This window comes from Candoia aspera, chromosome 1 (genome assembly GCF_035149785.1).
Source record: "Candoia aspera isolate rCanAsp1 chromosome 1, rCanAsp1.hap2, whole genome shotgun sequence".
NCBI classification, from domain to species: Eukaryota; Metazoa; Chordata; class Lepidosauria; order Squamata; family Boidae; genus Candoia; species Candoia aspera.
In genome coordinates, this window is record NC_086153.1 from 263,616,623 (window position 1) to 263,638,467 (window position 21,845).

The window sequence follows — 21,845 nt, forward strand, 5'->3', positions numbered from 1 at the left end:
ACGAGGAAGCCAGCGTCAAGTTCACTGATTCAATGTAGTTTATACATTGTAACGTTTCACATGCCATGGCACTGACGTGCGTTTCTGTTTGGGAGGGAGCTGTGAGACCTTGTACCAAGCTCTGTATGTGGAATCAGTACAATGGAATGTGTTTGGGTTATTTTCTCTGTTCAAGGACTTTTCCCGCAGACCATCAGAAACTGTTAGGAGCACCTGGGATTGTGAACTTGAGAAGATTCTACAGGGGGAGGGATTTCATTTGCACCGAGGATTTTTAGTTTGAATTTGGCGCGCTTTCATCATTCTCAGCTTTCTCTGTGATCCTGCATACTATTCTTTAATAAATCAGATATCTTTGAATTCCTACTCATGAGTCTGATAGTGTTTTAGAATAGGCAACCATTACATAAAGCTCAGAATTCCCAAAGTTGTACCGTTAGCTCCTACCAAGATCAGTCTCTTGTGAGGGAAAATAGTTAACGATGGCTGAGTCAAAATCCATGACCGGGGGACTCAAGGAGACGGCTAGCTTGATGCCCGAGTCGACGGTCAAGAGCAGAGAACTGAATCTCACCACAGAACCTTCAGAATCCTGAGACCTGTCAAGGGATGAATCGAATTCCAATTCTGATGCAGAGGAATCTGACAATGGGGAAGAGCCAAAGCAACCGGCACCCAGCAAATTGCTCGCAGAGTTGATCACCTTGGATGAAGTGGGGGAACCCCAACCAGGGACATCGGGGACATCCTGGAAGTATCGGTTCCCGCTAACCCCAGACAAAGCATCTACTACAGTGTCAACTGAGAGGAAACTGGGCATGAGAAGGAGAGGGCACTCTCGAACCCCTGAGAGACTAAGAGTGGTGGAAGCCAAAATAGAGTCAATGGAGTGCATGTTGAAAAACCTGTCTTTGTCACTGGAGGGGCAGGGGAGACACGGAGGAGATCCCAGCTTCCCGCAACCATCCCCCATCCTCCCATCCAGACTGCTGGCAGAGAGGGGCAGGAGACGGCTCCGGGATGAATCTCCACCCCGCAGAGCCTGGCCATCAGTATCCCCACCCCGAAAAGGGAAAGCTACTGTAACCTGGGGCCAAACCACTCAAGCGCCTGCTGGTTCCACTCCAACCGGAGGCGGAGTGAGAGACTTTTCTGTCAAATTTGATGGGGATCCAACAAAGTTATCTTTCTTTTTAACTAATGCTAAAAGTTATATGAGGCAGTTTGGGGCATGTTTCCCTTTCGAAGAGGCTAAAATAACTGCCATTGCCACCGAGTTGAAGGGTTGAGCGGCTGACTGGTAGGTTCAATTAAGTGATGCTGACTCCCCTGCACTTGATTATTTCGATGATTTCATGTGGGTGTTAAAGCTGCTTATTACAGCCAGGTTAAAGGACAAATCTTTACAGCCCTTTTCCCTACTCTCCCACCCTTTGGAATGGTCACCCCAGCACTGGGATAATTAGCAAGAAGAGAATTGATGTTTGTATTTACATTCATTGGAAAGGAAGGGATTACAAGAGAGTAAGCAGGCACACAATGGGGAATACATACTGAAAGGAATGCAGTAGTGTCGGCTGTTTGCCTAGTGTGCTCAGGCCTGTGAGCCAGAAGCTGCTTAGGAGGCAAAAAAGCCTTCAGTGTGAAATGGATTGGGGTCTTGTCGGTGCCAGCCAGCAGGAGGGTTCTAATTAATTAATTAAAGTCACAGAGCTGAGCTTGTTAACTTGTGGTTAGCACTTTTTAGGGATGTGCTGCGCTGTGGAGAAAAGGAGCTCAGGAAAAGAGAGCTTGTTTACACAATCTCTCCACTCTAAGAGGGGGAGAGGCAATAAAAAAAACAGGCCAGTTACAGAACAATGCATACCAACTGTAATGGGGAACACATGACTGAGACAGAGACACTGTGAAGGTCACAAATGCACACATTACAAAGTTTCTTTTTCATCACCATCATAACTGCAAATGGTTGCTGTCCAAGGTAGTCACTAAATGAGGAGTACCTGTACACGAGCTTACAGGACTTTTTATGGTAAAGCTCATCCTACTTTCTTAAGTTTTAGCATCTAGTGTATGGAATGCTTTTTCCCAGGAGAACTGCATAGCATCAACACTAACGTCTTCTTGGTGTCAGATGAATATCTCATTTGCTCAACTGCGGTAGATTGTTAATAAAGTGACTGTTTTATCGTTCCACTGGTTGATATTATTCTGTCATCTCTTGCTGCTTCTGCAGTTTTAATATTTTAGCATTGTGTTTTAATTATCGGCTTGTCTTGTTTATTGCTACAATATGTGAATCACTTTCAGCATTTTTTAAATGGGAGGGAGGGAGGGAAAAAGAAACATGCCAAGATCAAATCCTTCAGGACCACTAAATATTACATGATAAGTGTCTATAGAAGCTTTTAATCAGAAGGTGGCAAGATTAGAAGCTTGCCCAAAAAGTAAATAGCAAATGCTGCATCACTGTCCTGTCTTTCAAAAAAATCTGCAAGGCAAAAGTAGAGAAGATCCAGTGATGAGACAGTGTTGGGCAGACAATAAAAGGTCTACAAACACACGTGCACCTTTAGTATACCAAGTTAAGAGTTGCAATGCAATCCTGACAGTCCTTCTGCATAGAATACTTCCTTAAGATTGAGATGCAAAAGAATCTGCACCCACCTCATTTTCTGCATGTACAACAGCTCACAGTCAAGGTTGGGCTTGAATTTCTATCCATCTACCACTGTAGGATAAAAAAGAAATGGATCCCCCACAGCACAAATGAGTATTATTACAGGTAGTCCTGGGTTAAAGACCATTTGCTCAGTGACCATCCAAAGTTAGGAAGGTGCTGGACAATGGGACTTAATGGCCTGTCCACAAAGTTCTGGCCATCGCAGCGTCACTGTGGTTGTGTGATCGCAATTTGAGGGCTTGGCAACTGGCTTGCAATTACAACTCCTGTGGTCACCGTTTGCGACCATCACTGTTGGCTTCCAACAAGCAAAGTCAATGGGGAAGCCATCAGGAGGTTGCAAATGGCAACCACATGACATCATGCCTAACAACTGCATGGGATTCGCCTAATGACTGCAACTGGAACTGCTGCTGTAAGTCGGCACAGTCATGTGACATTGCGCTTTACGACTGCATCGTTTAGCGATGGAGTTCCCATCCCAATTACCATTGTTAACCGAGGGCTACCTATATTATAAGACTTTATACTATAATAATAATTAGTAGTAGTAGTATGCAACTTGTACAAATTAGCTACAGTTGGATATTGGAAACAATTCTCATACATAACCTTAATCCCTTTACAATGTAAACATCTTGCTTTTTCTTTGAGTGCTCAAAACCTTAATTCTGTGAAGCAGGTTGGGCTGAGAGACAGTGGGCAACTGTCCCAAAGTCATCCAGCAAGCTCCATGGTCAGTAGGGCTTGAACATGGATATCTCCATTATTAGTCTGAGATCTTAATCACTAGTTTGCAACATATTATAATGAGGTGACTGAAGATTAAAGTTAATACCCTACCAAGTTGATAATCACTATTTTGAGATATCTCATAAAAGCAGTCTTTCCGTGTTACTTACAAGAGCCAATCTACTGCGACGAGTAAGCTGATATCTTGTGTGGGAAGTCCTACTGCAGTGAGGATAAGAAGCATGGTCACCAGTCCTGCGCTAGGTATACTTGCAGCTCCAACACTGGCAAGGGTGGCTGTCAAACTGTAAAATGAAACATGCCTGCTTATTTAATACAGGAATTGTGCAAACACGGGCTCTGACTATTATCTGCTCAAAAGTCTATCGATACAGAGGTACAGTTTCACTTGCATGGGAAATGTTTCTCTTGTTTCTCCCAATCCATTGCACACTCCTCAACTCTGCTCTGCAGTGTTCCTCAAACTTCCAAAGAGGAGTTCTTTCTACTAACAAATGGATAGACTTGGACCCAATCCATTTTTCTTATACATTTGCAATGACTATTAATTTCATTTTAAAGGCAGTTGGCTAAGTTCAGGGCAGGTGAGGCCCTCCAGATGTTGTTGAATTTTAACTCATAAGAATTCTAGTCAGCATTGCTAATGGTGAGAGACAGTGGGAGGTGCAATCCAACACAATAAGTTGCCAACATTAGAATTACAGTATTTCCAAGAGCTTTTATTGCAGGTGGTCCTTGTTTAATGACCACTCGTTCAGCAACCATTTGAACTTGCAACAGTACTGAATGAGTGGTAGTTATGACCAGTCCAGTCCTTGAAGTTGTGGCTGTTGCAGCGCCCCCACAGTCATGTAATCATGATCTGGGTGCTTGGCAACTGGTCTGGATTTCCGACCGTCACAGTATCCCGCAGACATGGTGATCATGATTTGCAACCTTCCCTGCCAGCTTCCCACAAGCAAAGTCAATGGGGAAGCTGGCAGAAGTCAGAAGTCACAATCACATGAGGTCCTCACTTAATGACCTGCGCGATCCTCACTTAACAAAGTAACTGGGCACTGGCGGAACTGCCGTAACTAAGTGGTGCAGTCACACGACATCAACTTTACGACCACATTGCTTAACGATGAAAATTCTGGTCCCAATTACCATTGATAAGCATGGACTACCTGTAACATGCCTATCTTTTCATTTTTGAAACCACGTTTTTCCCCAATAATATTGTTTAATTGTTTTTGCATTAAAACAAAATGTGATTAATTTAATTTTAGCCAATTGGACCTTTACTATTTTTTTCTATTTACAATCTATACAGTGAAAATTTTTATTTAGCGTTTAACATCATAAAAATGATAACTATCAGAAAGCACCATTTTAAATCTCAAACCAAGAACGATATAATTAGATTTCATATAGATTGCCTTTATGTGCAAAAACACTTTTTTCTGCATGTTGGATTGTGTGCCAGATGAGGGCTCAAAATTACAACCACCATTGGATACTGTGATGCTTATGTCTACAAAATGTTAGCTGCAACTTTACATATACATAAAGAAAGGGCTGACATCTTTAAGTGTTCAAAAAATGTTGCCAGCATTGTACACATTGTGCCCTTGCATAAACTTGGTTTTTCGTAAGTGAGGCTTCCATAACCTGGGGGCTGAATGCATTTGTATGTAAATGGTGAAACTGGAAAAGGAGTCTTCACTTTTTGTTATGATGGAAGTGGAAACTTTTTATAGATTCTGAGCATGAATGAAGGCTAGCATGTGTTTCTGAATGTGACTTATTTTGGAATACTTAAACTCTGGGATATCAAATTTTTTACCAACCCCAATACAGTACCTGACAGTGACTATCTGTCCACCATCCAGCACAATGCCATTCATCTGTGCTATGAAGATGGCAGCCACTGCTTCATAAAGGGCAGTTCCATCCATATTAATAGTGGCTCCAACAGGCAAGACAAATCTTGTCACACGCTTATCAATGCCCAGATTTTCTTCAAGGCAGCGAAAGGTAACAGGCAATGTACCAGCACTGAAGGATAAAGGAAAATGAATTATTTTATTTTATTATTTTATTTTAAGCATTTATATAACTGCTCAACTCAAACAACATGATTCTGGGCAGCATACAAAAAAGAGTAAGCAAAATACAAAAGAAAAACAAATATATACAACTAAAACAAATAAACAATTAAATGGCAATCAGAGGCTAAAAACTGTTATCTCCACCAAATGGGGGTTCTGGTCTCCCTGATCCAACCATCTGAGGAAAGAGCCAGGTGTTAACTGTCTCTCTGAAGGCCTGCAGGGTTGGAGCCAACCATATGTCAGCAAGGAGGACATCATTCCAAAGGGCAACACCGCCACAGAGAAGGCATGCCTCCTGGGCCCCACAAGATGATTGATGAGGTGTTACATAGGTAAAGTGAGGAATGCTCATAACTATCTGTACTGCTACATTCTGTAGCCTCTGGATGGTCTTCAGGGGAGCCCCATGTCTACATACTGCAATTATCCACCCAGGAGGTGACTAAGGCATGTATGACTGCAATATAGGAACAGGCACAAGTGGCATCCAAGATGAAGTTGTGCAAAAGCTCCCTGGCCACAACTGCCACCTGTTCAGGAGCTGTGAGTCCATGAGGACCCCCAAACTGCACACTGAATCTGAGCAGAATAGTGCAACATCATCTAGAATCAATGATGAAATATCTCCAGTTCCAGAACTGTGGGCTCAAAACTTGGTCTTGGTAAGATCGAGCAGAAACTTGTTCTTCTCCATTCAGACCCCATAGCTTCCAGATACTGGGACAAAACCTTGATAGTTTTACTTGGTTGCCTGGGGGCAGAAATATACAATTGAGAATCACCAGCATACTGATGATATTGCACCAAATGTACCTTCATGTAATTAAAAAGATTTATTCTGATTTCATGATATTATCTGGCACCACAGTGTCAACCAGGTCTCTCCCAGTGCACAACTCTGTTCATCTGCTCTGGGAACTTACACATTTCATAAAAATCTGAGTGAGTTTTTCAGTGATGGGACAAAACTTGGCCACTAAGGTTTCATAACCTTAGGGTTGGCTTGAACCAGGATTTCCTAGTCCTATTCTAACATCTTAACTGGTTCCCAGTGTGCCCAAACAATTTAGCCTCAGGTACCAGTAATGCATATTCTTTAAATATAGAATTCAACTGAGCAAAACACATAAAGACCTGGCTATTACACATTATCTTTAAAATGTGGCTATATGTAAAACAACAGACTCCTTGATTCTTGATGACTAAATTAAAATCTATTCATCAATATAGTCTCCATCCAAGAATTTTCAGGTCCAACCCTACTTAGCTTTTTTAGGAACAGCTAACCTCAACTAGGTAATGCTGTGCAAAACTTTTGAAGTGCATGTTGGTGCAATGAAGTTCCCCTCCTTGTAATATTGAGGCAGCTGTGTCCTTTAGGAAGCTTGATGTGTCTCTTCTAGTTTGTCTGTGCATATATGTGCATGCACATACAATACTGTACTTGGAACTCTGGTGAAGTGAAGTGGTTATGAACATATGCATGCATATGCAGAGTTAACTTCAGAAGGTGTCCTTTGGGTGCCTCAACATTTCAGAGACACTTCACTCATGCCAACACCCTTTGTGAAGCTGAAGCACTTCGTGACACACTCCTTCAAATGCTTCCACACTCCAGTTTAAGTTGTAATTGTTAGATAAGCAACAATGCCTATCAGCAGGCAGTGTTGTTCTGTGTCTTTAGCATCTACATTCAGTATCTGGTGTTCAGTTTATGTGGCAGCATTTCAATATTGACAAACCATCATGGATTGTGGTATCCAGCTTTTCATACAGTTACCCCAAATTTCTTTTTAGAAAAGGCAGAAACAAAATATGAAGAAGTAAGATGCTGACAAGTTGCTTCATTTGTAAAAAGAGAAGAGTTATAAACCTAATGATCAATTTAACATTTATCCTATAGGCATTCCTTCCTCTATATTCTGTATCTCTTCTGATTATGTTTGAAAGGAAAGAATTCACAGAGAACACCATGGAGATTCAAATAGCCCTTTGTAAACTTGCTCACAACCAAGGAATTTTTTTTTCAGGTAATGGAGATCATACTTAACCCCTCCACTGCCTGAAAAAAATATATACTATCATTAGTTGTTTTGATAATTGCAGTATTTTCCAATGATGTAGCTAGGGAAGATGGAAAAACATCTTATTTTTACATGTTCAGTCCAACAGATGAACCAAAACATAGTTCTCATTCAAAATCCGTAACTTTAATTTGGTGCAGTGCAGTTCACTTATTTTAAAAATGAGAGAAAGCGTATGTCTACATACAAGAACTTGATTAATTACAAAAATGTATTTTTATTACATTTTGAAGAAATGTGCACTTAACTGTCCATCTTCTGAAAAATATTCTCAAGTCTGATGAACCAAGCCTGGCAGATTTGCAGAAATGAGGAACTCCGAGAAACCAAAATGGACATAATTCCTACCTCTAATTGTAGCTACCTAAGTTAATACATATGACACAGATTAGGAAACAGGGCTCAGTGTGAATCAATAAGGGCAAGAATAGAATTAACCAAGAATAGAAGTAGGGCTCAAGTATTATTTTCTGGACCTAGTACAAAGCAGTAGCCCTATCGACATACATATTGTAATGTGATCCCATGCAGACAGTATCATGAGTCATGAAATAGTTTCTTTTATTTCTGCATTTCTAATTTTATCCCTAAATGCCACTCTCTAGGCATGCTGGCTGTTCAGTTAATGTAACATTCAAAGATGACTAGTTACTTTATGATCTTGAACTGATCCAAATAGATGTGCCCTGTCAATATTCTGATCTTGCTGACACTATTGTAATGATTATGGACCAATTTATTTATTTATTTGCAGAGTTTTTATACCACCTCAGTCAATTGACCCTGGGCACTTAATAATAAAAATGTAACTATGTAAACTACTACAGTAACACAAAAAATGACAACCCAGCCACCATCAGCTGAAACAAAAAGAAGTGTCTTCAGAGTAATCTAGTATGTCAAGTGCAAATGGGCCAGCCCAATCTCTTTTATTTATATGAGCCTGATTGAACCCACATTTGGTGATGAAATTCTATGACCTTCTACTTTTGGGATACTTTTCACCTAAACAAAGTCTTGTTGCTTCAGTCTGCAATCTTGCAGCTGGCAATGGCCTTGGAGAAAAATGGTCCTGAAGACAATTCCTTATCATGATACTGAATTTCATAGGCATTTTGTGTTAAAAAGATGGTCTTGCGAAAGGAGATATATCTCTAGCAAACATCAACATTTTCTATTAAATACCTTGAAGCTGTGCCTAGAGCAGTGATCCATGCTTGAAAGATCCCAGCAAAAAATGAGAAGGGATTTTTCCTTGTAATTACAAAATACAACAGAGGCAAAAAAATCCCTCCATGGATGAGAAGACCTACAATCACGGTTACCATGTACATGCCAAGCTGCCGAGCAACTACTTCCAAATCCTTTATTGCAATGATTTTTCCACAAATGAGGCAGGCAATTCCCAAAGGAGAATACCTAGAAGAAAGGAAGACTATATAAATGTATGTGTATAAAAATTAAAAAAGAAATGGAGTTACAGATATCTCTGGCACAAAATAAAACAAATGAACAAAACTTTATAAAAGGAAGACCTGACAACAATCAAATGCACTAAAAACAGAGCCCAGAGTTTTTTTTTTTCTTATGATTAGAATTTTATTTCACTTTCAGAGATCTTGTCTTGAACTTATTCTACTTCACTATTATTTATGTTTGCTAAGGGTAAAGTCTGTATAATTTTGCCTAATGTAATGCTGCTAATGAGAGGATTGAATTCAAATTTTTCAGCCTATGTATTTGTTCACACATTCTTTTTGCTAACTCTGGCTTGCTCCTTACCTACTTGCATTCTTCTACTAGCATTACTAGGGAAGTATCTTTGTAACAAATCACAGAAGAATAGCCATGTTAGTTTCTGACAGCAACAAAATATTGTGGCATTTAAAGACTAATGCTTTTATTACAAGTTAAGTCAGCCTTCTGGAAACTGAAATTTCACTAATGCCCTTAAAGTATCCTCACTGTTTTACCATGAACTAAACTGAAACTATGGATTTACATCTGATCCTTCCATGACGAATCCAAGGATCAAGAAGTAATCAACCAGGAAAGTATAAGCTTCTCAACCATGCTGTTTTAAACACTGTTTCCAAGGGTGCCAGATAGTCTCCTTCCTGAAATATTCACTGAGGATAATCCTTACAATCTGGTTTCAAAGAATCCTTACTGAATGTTCAACTTTGTTTTACATTTTTATGGTGCTTCTGAGAGTTTCATAAACCAATGAAGCTGCTGTTGAGTATGGACCATTTCCATCATAAATATCTGGACAGAATGTATCTTTAGATGTGCAAGATTTTTATCTCCATACAATAATGTTTCCCCTACATAAATGAACAAGATTCATTTATAACTGTGACATTGGAAGCTGCAGAATCACTATTAGTAGCTCAGAATGGATCCTAAGCAGTGTGAAAGGATAACTATGATGCAAAGATCCAATTCTGGTACAGGAAAAAACTGAAGCATCACACAGTAAATTAAATATTAGATTTTGCTGAACCATGACTTAAATCAACTGCTTTGGACCAATTCTGTGGCTCCCCAAAGATGAAGAGGGGCCTCCACAGTTATCAAAGCTGAAAAAGAACAATCACAGAGATTTTGTACAATTCAGTGCTTCAAAATGCTGCCATAAGCAGACACTATTATGTCATCTAACTCAGTCCAAACACAATAAATGTAACGGAGCCTAGCTACAAAATTCTTCAACCTACTCATTGGTTATGAGGAGGAAGAGGAGGAGGAGGAGGAGTTACAACAACAGCAGCTACCAGATGTGGGTTTTCCATGCTCCTCAATAGGAGGCACAACATGTGATTTCCTGAATCTTTCTTAGAAGCCAAGTCAAATTGGTCAGCCTTTAAATGAAATTAGACTTTTTTCTTCTAATTTACAAATCAGGCTCACAGCTTGTGGTCACACTGCTAATAATCTTCAAGAATGAATCAATAGTCTACTAGGATTCTCTAATGAGCTGAGATGTAGTATAGTATGGTATGATGTAGCATATAAAAAAAATTCTTTATAGCCCATGTTCACCTTTTAAGTCCACTAGATGAACCTGATCCAGAAGTACACAGATTCTGTCTGCTTACTTATTGTAAGGAGAAACTATGATAATTCCTGTCTGTGTTGCTCTCTAAGTGCTTTGTACTAAGAGAAACAAAACTGGAAAGCAGATGCAAAAAAAAAATGATAGTAATTTCAATCCAATATAATAAAATTTGTAAGTGCAAACATTTTTGCAGAGGACAGGCTTACAGTATCTGGGTCTACATGACCTCCAGAATGAAAGGCAACAGGCCTTCACTGTCATTAGCTAGAAAGCAAGAATGGAAGATGTTATCACCATCATGTCCTGCTTGTGAAATTCCTGGATATGTTTGTAGTCCAGACTGCTGGGTTATATATAGTTTTGGCCAACGAGGCTCTCTTTATTCCAAATGATATCCAAGAAAGTGCAGAGTTTGGTGTATCCAGTAGATGATGACTTTGACTTACCACATGATCATAATTACTAACTTCATTACAATCTCATTCAAGATATTGAAGAAATCCACCATCATCTTGGCTTGATCTCCCATCTTGCCCATTGCAATACCAAAAGCAATGAAAAACCCAATGAGGCCTGTTGAAAGAATACTACAGTGAGACTCTTTTATGAACCCTTTCTTAAAATTATGAAATTTGCTGAAATGCTCTGGGGTTCATCCAAAGCAATATGCATGAAAGGGGAATTCTCCATCATCTTCAACCTGAATTTACCATTAAGAAAAATCTGGGATTTAGTGGAGGAGGGTGCAATGAGAGAGAATTGGGGGAAAAAACAAGATAGGGATATCTCTAACAAGTAGGATTTCTTTTGGTTTTGCCTTATCATTGTAATTCCCTCTTTCCCTAAATCCTTGGTCTTTCATGAACATTATTTAACTCTCATGAGAGGCTTTCTTGGGTCATAAAGGAGATTCAGATGGAAAGTTTCCCTTGCTCACATGGGTTTCAGCAACTGTTATTATTCCCTTGCTTTAATCTTAGGTAAAAAAAAAATTTTTAGATGAAGCTTTAATCTGCAGAATTTTGTAGAGAATCCAGGCTTTGTTGTCTTCCATTTGTAATACTCCTATATGTTCTCCACAATAATGTTGTCTTTTTTTCTTCCTAGACAAGACAAAACTGTTAATAATGGAAAGGCAGAATAACTACACAATGGCTTTTGATGGATAGTGGTAAGAACACTCCATCTCAAAGCATTCCTTGACTATTCTTAGATAAATTCTGATACATAGTATAAAAATATGCATGAAACCATCTCATTCTTTTCCAAATGATACCAAGGTGTCTGCAAAAGTCCTAAACAATACAAAAACTAATGATGGAACTGATTCAGCCCGCCCACTGCTCCCCCTGCATTTCTAAATATACTCCAGAAAAAATGGGATATTTGTAGAGCAGATTTGCAGAGAGCTGCAGAGACATTCTATTTTAGGTCTGTTAAGTTCCTCACTTAAGGTTTTTCATTCTTATGTGACTGTACTGAGTTTTGGTTTCAGAGATTTGCAGAATTATTAGCAGACAAAAATGCCCAAGAAAGAACATTCTTGGCCTCTGATGTTATGAGGATCAAACCCTGAAAACAAGCCTAGTCCATTTATGTGTGCCTGAGAGTAAGTGAAATCTCCTAGTGGAAACTAGCTAATGTTTTGTCCAGTGGGATAAAGATCCATTTCTGATGTCAGCAACCTAATCATCCAATCATCAGCTTGACCCTTCTTAAAAACATCAGCTTTACCTCTCAAAAGAGACTGCTAGTTACAAAAAAGAGATCTGTGCAAAAGTTACTGGAGAATAAAGGTAAGATTTGGCCTATTCAGACTTCCCCTGGCAGGGTTGCACATTACCTGACCTTTATTAAATACTGCCCAGAGTCCCCCTTTGGTGAGAGATGGATGGTGACAGAAATTTGAAATATAAATATAAATAAATAAATAAATACATCAGAATACATATGTTACAGTTCTCAAAAATAACATATTAAATGTAGTTTCGATTCAACTGTCTTCTCATTAATTGATTTGTGTGATTCACCCAGTTCAAAAGGACCCTGGGTGGTCCCTCTGCAATCCTCCCCTTTACTACCATAGCTGATAGCTCTCTGTTATCATTCAACACTGTTACTTCTTAGCAGCATTTCCTGTTATCTGCAGATGCACCTGAATATGTTTACAGAAATGGCATCAGTACCGATATTCTGATAGAAAAAATAACATTAAAAGTCCAACTTTAGTTTAACTGCACACTTACAAATGCAAAACTAATTTAGAGCAATGAATACAATGTCCTTCCCTCTATACATCTCCACTGGTAACTAGTGTTAGGTGCCTGTAGTTGCAACTGTTCAGATGCAATTGGGAATGTTACCAAGGATTACGTGAAACTCAAGTGAATGAGTTGCACACTTGAACTTCAAATTTAATCTAATCTGCCTAGATTCAAACTGGCATAAGATAAACTATGCTGAATTAGATCAAGAATCTATTAGGGTTATAAACAAAGAACTTCATTTTTTGGAATGACAGAACATGCCTATGAAATGAATTTAATGGGTGTCTGAAGAGAGAGGGAGGGAGGAGGGAGGGAGGGAGGGAGGGAGGGAGAGAGAGAGAGAGAGAATACCTAAAACATTCATTCCATCCTTAAACTCAAGGCCCTTCTTAACAACAAATTGAGGCTCTGCGGTAACTTCTGTTTCGTTCATGATGGTAAAGATGGAATCTGTAACATTAGATGGTTCTTCCACTTCTTGTGGGATGAGCACCTTTTTGGTAACAGTTTGGATCTGAAAGAACAAAATGCAGAATGAAAATGCAACTGGAAAATTGCCTTTTAGATACTGTTCTTCAAACTACATGCTTGGGTGTACTCACAAAATATATTCTGCCCTTGCTAAACATCACTAACTGTCTGTTCCATATGCAGATTTTTAAAGATTCTTGCATACAACTGTTTCATGGTGAGGTCTAGAAAACTGAATGAAATAAAGACATTTCTGATTTCTTCTGATAGCCACACTTGGAGCTACTTCTTTAGAAGAAAACAGTAGTTATTCCCAGATCAGGCTGTGATTATGTGGAAGCAAATCCAAGTAAAGGAACAACCACCTCCATATTTGTTTACGGGGACATCACCCCACAAAGAGTTATTTGGGTGGCTTGCAGAATAAAAGGACCATATTTTAAATTTATATTAAAAGTTTAAAAAGTGTTAAGAGGTGACAAGATTTTTATAACTAATATATACTTGTATCAATACGTGCATGGAGATTCTATTCATGGAAGCTTTCCAAAAACGTCCAGCCCCCTTTTTTAGGTTCTTTATTATATGGACAAACTTCCACTGAATAGAAGATCTCTAGAAGTGTACCCTGTATACCAGGAGAGTAGTAAACACAAAGAGGGAATAGAGCTATTGTGTAGCGGTTCTTTTCTCTTCCCTCTCCTGACTATTTTTGAATGACTGAAGGCTGAAATGTTGATAACATCTTGACTGCACTGTTTTCATCACTATACATTTTATATTCCAAATTCTAGCTTACTACATGTAGTCCTTGACTTATAGCCATTTGTTTAGCAACTGTTCAAAGTTACAATGGTGCTGAAAAAAGTGACATACAACCAGTCCTTGCATTTATGACTGTTGCAGTGTCCCTCTGGTCATGTGATCAGAATCCAGGTGCTTGGCAACCAGCATATATTTACGACGGTTGCAGCGTCCCAGTGTCACAATTGCCATTTGCAACTTTCTCAACTGGCTTCCGACAAGCAAAGTCAATGGGAGAAGCTGGATTCACTTAACAATGTGATTTGCTTAACGACCACAGCAAAAGTCGTAAAACAGGGCATAACTCACTTAATGACTGCCTCGCTTAGCGATGGAAGTTCTAGACCCAATTGTGGTCATAAGTCAAGGACTACCTGTACCTATATACTACCAGTATTCCTTGAAATGTTATAGGACAACATTCAGTTTACAGACACTTGAGAGGTTAGTCCCTTTAGCTGAACTAATAAAGCAAGGGCACATCTGCATTCAAGGACCCCATTACTTTTCAAAAATCTCTAGATACAGTTTATACAATTCATGATGATAAATGGCAATTATTCTTACAGACTTTATGAATAAGAACATAAACAACATTTGAGGGCTTCTAAGACTGCCACACTGATCCTATTATTGAAAAAGCCCTGAGTTTTTCTTCAAGTACAGTTAAAATTACAAATATGGTCAAACAGAGAGAGAAAAGGCAGCATCAAGTTACTCTTGACTTCTGATGGCTATAGTACGTGGGCATAACCATGCCATTTTCCTGGTAACAGTACATAAGTGGCTTACTGTTGCCTTCTTTTAGATTGCGTTTCAATTTCCCACTCTAGCCTACCACGCTGGTATTCCCTGGAGGTCTCCCATCCAAGTAATAACCCAAGCCACCTTGCTTAGCTTCTAGGGCCTGACAAGACCAGCCAGGTGCTGTTGTCTGCTGATACCATGACTGGATTACACCTTTACAAATAGGAAACAGATCAAGAAAAGGGGTGTGTCCAGCCTATTTGAAACATATAAAAAAAGAGGCAAGCAAGTTAATATAGTAACTATTATACAAAAGCATATTAATATGATATTCACTGCAAATGGTTTTGCTTCTGTCATATTGAAATGGTTAAAATTGTGGAGCTAAATGGAGATCAAAATGCAATAGTGAATTGCTAGAATATTACTTCTGCATTATTTGCTCCACTGAAAACAATTAGATAAGGCTAACTTTTCAGTAAAGAAATGAAGAACTGCAGTTATAGTCTGGCAGGGTATTGGAATAAACTATCTCAGATGTTGGTTGTAGACAACATTCAGTGAAGATAACTCAGGTCTAGATCCAAAAATATTTCTAAATCACAAGCAGACCTGGTTGGAAACATGGGGGGAAGGGTGGTGGAGGAATGATCTATATCTAAATGGCACCTGGCCAAATTCACAACTAGGATGAAGGATACTCACACATGTGGCTGTTTGTCTCTTGAGTTGACCTTTGAGCATTTTCTCCATATGCCCCCTCATTCAAAATCCTCAACAGCATTTAACAGAGCAAAGGAGAACTTTCCTTCTATTGCAGTTAGCAAATACTGTCTTTTCTCGAAAATTTAATTAGGCTCAATATAGCTTCTTTCTGTTACCAGTTTTTGTTCCTCTAGGGTTTTAAAATGTGTTGTCTTATGTCATGCAAACCAAAATAAAATGTTTTTGTCCCCCTTTTTAACTACTTTCAGTTCCTTATATGTGGTGGCTTCTCTTGGATTGACTCATATACTTTTTTGGTTCTGCTTTCTGCATTACTGCCATTTTTCTTGCTGTTACTTGTTTATGGAATTCATTTATTGCTTAAGTTTTAACTGTTGGATGCTTAGAGAAATTACTGTGTGAACAGTAATCCATCAATCAAAGCTCCTGTGCTGGTGGGTTAAAATATCAATAAAAGGAATCTGAAAAACAGTGAAGCAATGAAACAGCTGAAATGAACTGTTTGGAAAAAGAATGTAACATTGTGACTAGCAAGAGAATTAAAAAGGAGTGATAATGCTAATACAGTTTCCCTTGCTTCCCACTCAGCCTATTATCTCATTATGCAGCTTTTCAGCAGCCAAATGGTTGACTCACTTTGTGTCACATACAATTAGCTGGAAAGGGAGAAACCAGTTTAGCATTTTAAATGCCTACAACTTCTACTCTTTTCCTATCATTCTTTTTTGGGTGATACTGAACATGAAAATCATGCTCTTGAATATTGTAATCACTCAAAAATTAGAAAAGAAACTTGTGTACTTGATGTTTAACTTCCCACTCAGCCTGTTAGTCCCATTTTTTTCAGCTTCCAATAAAATAGAAGGGGGAAACATTGCTTTTTTTGTGTGACACACTTAAAACCATTGGATTGTCCCATTGCAGCTGTCATCTTGACTTATAGACACCCCTGCCTGTATTTGTGTGTCTTGATGGTTCTGCCCTTTTCCAATCCCCGCCCCCATTCCCCCTGGCAGACAGTATTAGCTTAGAGCTACAAAGTCAGATAACATACTGTTTTAATTCTTTAAGTGATGCCTTTAAGAACAACTGAAAAAAGGGTTTGGCAGTGGGTCTTGTCTACTTCATTCCAAAATAATCCATGTAAGTGCTAAACAAATTAGCCTAAGGAGTAGTGGGAGGGAACAGCCCAAGGGCATCTCCTCATGGGTAGGGCACAAAGCATATATACAAAAAGCTGGTTCATATAACCTTTAGAAAGTCATATTAATACACTTTTCTCATGAAAAAGTGGCTACAGCCTGAAGTATTTACTCATGAGTAAGAGCAGAGTAAGCAACAATAGAGAAACCCCACCACTCCCTCATCCGAAAACATTTCAGGCCTTACTGGGTGGATGCATTCATCAATGACTGTTTGGTCTTTGGGCATTGATCACTTGGCTCCTGACTGTTTCTGGCACTTCCTAGGGTACATCTAACTCATTTACCTTTGGCAACAGTGGTGACCCAGACATTGTTAACAGGTTCAGAATACCGAAATAAATAGCCAATGTTTTTTCAAAGAACTATAAGGTATCCCAATTCCTGATTAAAAACAGAAAAAGTATTGTTCTTATGGAATCAAATATACAGCATGTCAAAGTTAAGCAGTTTGGGTATTGGCTGCAGTTAGATTGGGCAAATGTGTTCATGTCCATTGAGAGAGAATCTTTTAATGACCTAAGTATCCAGCAGTGTGGTTGAAAGTGTTTCCCTATTTTTTGTCCAAATACTAGGTTCTAGCTGTTATTCTGACAGAACTAAGTCCAGATTTTTAAGGTCCTATGGAGATAAAACTAATTAAAATCCAGAGGAACTGGATGGCTTTCACCAGAAATGAAGGCATAAATAAAAAAAGATGATTTTTGCAGACTGAGCAGCTCATCCAGTAAAGGTTCAAACAGAAGATTTGTCAATTATCATGAAGGTATGTTTTAAGTATAAAGGTATCAAATCGGTAAAAACTAATGGTATTTGCAGCGATGATCCTATATTTTACTTTTACATTTCAAGGTTATTTTCAGTTTTAATGTATATTCCAGTATGAAACACACAGCCAGCATTCACCTGTTGAAAACATGCTTGCACAAGATTTTCAGGGAACAGGTTTCGAATAAGATCCAAGAAAGCATCAAGACTGGATACTTCATCATTCTTCCTTCCTTCTCCCAACTGCTTCTTGAGTTTTGGATTGCCAGGATGAATGGCTAACACCAAGATCACTCCCAGGACAGCAGCAATGATTGTTGTAGACATATAGTATACCATAGCTCTCGTCCCTAATCGACCACTGGCCTTAGCATCCAGGCCAGACAGCCCTGTAAAAAGAAATGAATTGGAAAGAATTCATGCACAAGTAGTATCTTCTTGATTATTGAGATCCTGCATAATGACCAAGCTTACCTCTCACATTTTACATTTTGCAAATAAATATTCCCTCTTGCTGCTGGATTTTGGCCATTTTCATTGGTCTGTATATTTTACAAGCAATGTTATAATGGTATATATTTTCTTATTTTTCCTATATATGTTTTTGATACAGAAAATCATATATAGACTTTCTATGGAAAATATCATGGATAAATATATACAATAATTCATTTTAGATACCTATAAATCTATTTCTAGAGAATTTTAACTGATTGATGTATGTTGATGAACATATACATTGATCAGTTAAATTAAACTAACAGCCATTGATTCTCCATGGCTTCTAAGAAACCTATGTATATTCATTAGAAATCAGTCTCACTGCATTTACTTCTCAATAAATGTCTATAGGTTTGTGGACTTAAATTTTGTAGTTTAGATATACCTGGAGCATTGCTTCACACAACTTCTTCTTCTACAGTAAGATATTTTCCATTCAAGATGCTTTGTCTGATCGTAGCCCTGAAGTAGGGCTACTATATATGCATTGCAAATATTCAGATGATAACTAGAAGCCAGCAAAGAGACACAGAAAACATAAACTCTTTGCTCCTATCCAGTGGTCATCCAAAATGTTTGCAGCCTAGATATGGCAGTCCTTCTGAGATCATGATGCCATCCTATAATCTCAGGTTAATAGGGGCAATCTCACCATTGTTCTGTGTCGTAAGAGCCATCCATAATTGAATTCAAAAGGAATCTCTGTGTTTGGGAGTGGGGAAACAACATCGCTAAAAAATTAACAATTACAGCTGTAACATCCTATTTCAGCTTATTAATGAATTGCCATTCACTGTCCATTAGAACCAAGGTGTCATCCATTTTTATACTTTATAAGTGTAAAGTACTGATTAGCATTATTAATTTCCACACCAACGATATGCTAGTACTGAATTTTGGGGAAAAAATCATTAAATTCTGAAGAGCTGCCAGCATGATCCTATAGGGCTTAAATTACCACAGGATATGCAATTCCAATCATTCATAATATATCCCACCTGTGATTAAACTTGAGATAATTAAAGGGAGAATCAACATTTTCAACATCCGCATCAAAATATCTCCTGGGAAGGCTATCAACATGACGACATCAGGATTAATAGGAGCTGCCATGCGAAGGAGCGTTCCACATAATGCTCCCATAATGACACCTGAATGTACCAAAACAAATAATAGAAAGGAAGGTTTAGGGGAAAATAATCTGAATAATTATATGAGTCTTTATCCATCATTTTGTGGAATTATCTTGGCAAAATGCAGTTTTCCAACAAAGGATACCAAAACCAGTCATCAGCTCCCAATTTCGTTAAATCAGCTTTCCATAATAGGGTTAGTGCCTTAATGATGAGCTCAGCAAGATACGAAAACTTATCCCTTGCCCAATCTACTTTTCTGATTCTGGGAAGGTGGGTGAGTGGAACACTGCTGCTCAGATAGCTTGGGGTGCCTCCAGAGATATAATGCCTGGTTCCCACCTACCACCAGGAAAGACAGTGGTAGTTGGTCAAAGCCACTTACAGTGTCTTCTAACTGAAGTCTGCCACTGGCAATTTGATAATGAAGCATATTGCTTACCATATGAACAAGAATGATGCAACCCTGCTGTCAGCATTTTTAATTACTGAGAGTTAGGGGTTGTTTACTAATTAATGCTTTTTAAAGGAATTTGTGGTAGGTATCACAGTACTGCAGCATAAACATTTCAAGGCTGGTCTAATAGACTTCCTATTTTCATCCTAACTCTTAGCCCCTGTGGTTGTGAAAACGCCATCCTACAATGGACAAACAGATTAGGCAGATTCCTAATCATTGTGTAAATAAGCTGACTGGTAGATTCTTTCAAGAGATGGTTGTAATATGTTTTGAAAGCCAGTTTTCCTCCCTCACTAAGAAACCCAGAAGCTGAACCTGGAATTTTGTCAGTTTGTGCTGGAAGCAAGTCTGAAAAGGGAGCTGAGATCTAACTTTCCTGCAAAGTATAGTTGGTCCACCAGAAATGTGTTGGGAAACAGAAATCAGTTGGAATGTTAAAGCTGTGAACTCACACACTATGCCCAGTCTATACATATGTAAAAATAAACCTTAAATCACAGGAAGGTCTTAAGCCTACTGTCCCTTAAAGAAATCTAATCCTGTATGAGCACTGGGAGCCCTGAAACTTCTCAGTACTTGAAAGGGTGAGAGTTACTCATAACAATACTTTACATCTGCTTTAAATATAAAGTAAGGAAGAAATATTAAGCAAATAATGTCTTTGCAACAAGATAAAGGGACTGATAAATCTTATTTGCTCTGAGCCATATGACTGAATAAGTAACGGATGTTTGATTCAATCCATTGTGGAGATCTCTCTCTCTCTCTCTCCCTCCCTCCCTCCCTCCCTCCCTCTCCCTCTCTTCAAACATGGTGAGGTATTGGAAAAGTTGCTTAAAAGTGTACAGACCAGATGTGTAATATATGAATGAAACTCTCTGGAGGAATTTAGCTCTGGCCTGGAGAAGGAGGAAGGAGAAAGAAGAAAGAGAACAGTTGCTCAGGCCCTGGAAAGTAGATGGTATGAGAAAGAGACTCAGAATAGCCCTGCCTTGATTTTGTTATCCTTAAAAGGGGGGCAGTGTTTCCAGTAAACAGCATTCCTGGAATCCCTACTGTGCCAGATTCTTGATCGGACCTACCTCAAAGGGCTGACAAACACAGATGGTTGGAAACAAGTGAAACAAACAGAAACAGTATTTCCCATTAATAACTAAATGCAAATCCGTGTTAGCTATCTCTTTACGGAAAAGGAAAAAAATGGGGTGACCTATATACCCTTGTCACTTGGCTGTCATGATTAGTCATATTTAAAAAAAGAAAAAAAAGTTCTGAAAGTATACTTAAAAAAAAAAGATTTTGCACTTGCAATCTTTCTTCCTTTGGTTTAACATACAGCAACTACTGCAATGAAACTACTGAACAATGTTCCTTGCTTTACTGTAACTGAGCATATTCGCTGGTCAATCAACCTGTGAAAGGCTTTCAATCATCTTGCAACAGTCAATCAGAGCCAAAAGTCAATGTCAAAATAAACTCAGTTTCAAAATTTTTAATAGGAGAGAGACATTAAAAGCATTTGCATTGCTTTTTCAACAAACAGTGCAGGTTTCCATTCAAGCAAAAGTGAATAAAGACAGGCTTTGTGAAGGCTATGCATTTGGCTCTTCGTCTCACAGTACTGTAATATTTTTTTTTAGTAAATCTGGGCATGAAGTCAATGACTACACTAAAATGTAAAAACTATTCCATATTTGGAAGCTGCTATACCCAGAAGAATGGATCAGTACAACCAGAGATATGTCGGTATACCATCGGAAGATGAGACCCCCAGGTCGGAAGATGGTCAAAATGCTACTGGGGAGGAACAGAGGATGAGCTCAACTAGCCCCAGACGTGATGACGCAGCTAGCTCAAAGCCGGAAGGACGGCTAGTGGCCGACGGTGCTGGTGGTGAACGGCGAATCCGATGTTCTAAGGATCAACACACCATCGGAACCTGGAATGTAAGATCTATGAGCCAGGGCAAATTGGATGTGGTTATTGGTGAGATGTCAAGATTAAAGATAGACATTCTGGGCATCAGTGAACTGAAATGGACTGGAATGGGCCACTTCACATCAAATGACCACCAGATCTACTACTGCGG

General features: G+C 38.8%; 1 protein-coding gene across 1 annotated transcript in view; it reads right to left on the bottom strand.

Annotated features, from left to right (window-relative positions):
- Window positions 1-21,845, bottom strand: part of SLC1A2 (solute carrier family 1 member 2) — a 40,390-nt gene that overhangs the window by 6,483 nt on the left and 12,062 nt on the right. Inside the window, exons 2-8 of the mRNA XM_063293239.1 lie at window positions 19,162-19,314; window positions 17,801-18,051; window positions 13,296-13,458; window positions 11,124-11,250; window positions 8,802-9,035; window positions 5,282-5,476; window positions 3,586-3,720 (exon numbers count right to left, since the gene is read on the bottom strand). Of these exons, the coding sequence (XP_063149309.1) occupies window positions 3,586-3,720; window positions 5,282-5,476; window positions 8,802-9,035; window positions 11,124-11,250; window positions 13,296-13,458; window positions 17,801-18,051; window positions 19,162-19,314 (1,258 nt within the window). The remainder of the gene's footprint in view (window positions 1-3,585; window positions 3,721-5,281; window positions 5,477-8,801; window positions 9,036-11,123; window positions 11,251-13,295; window positions 13,459-17,800; window positions 18,052-19,161; window positions 19,315-21,845) is intronic.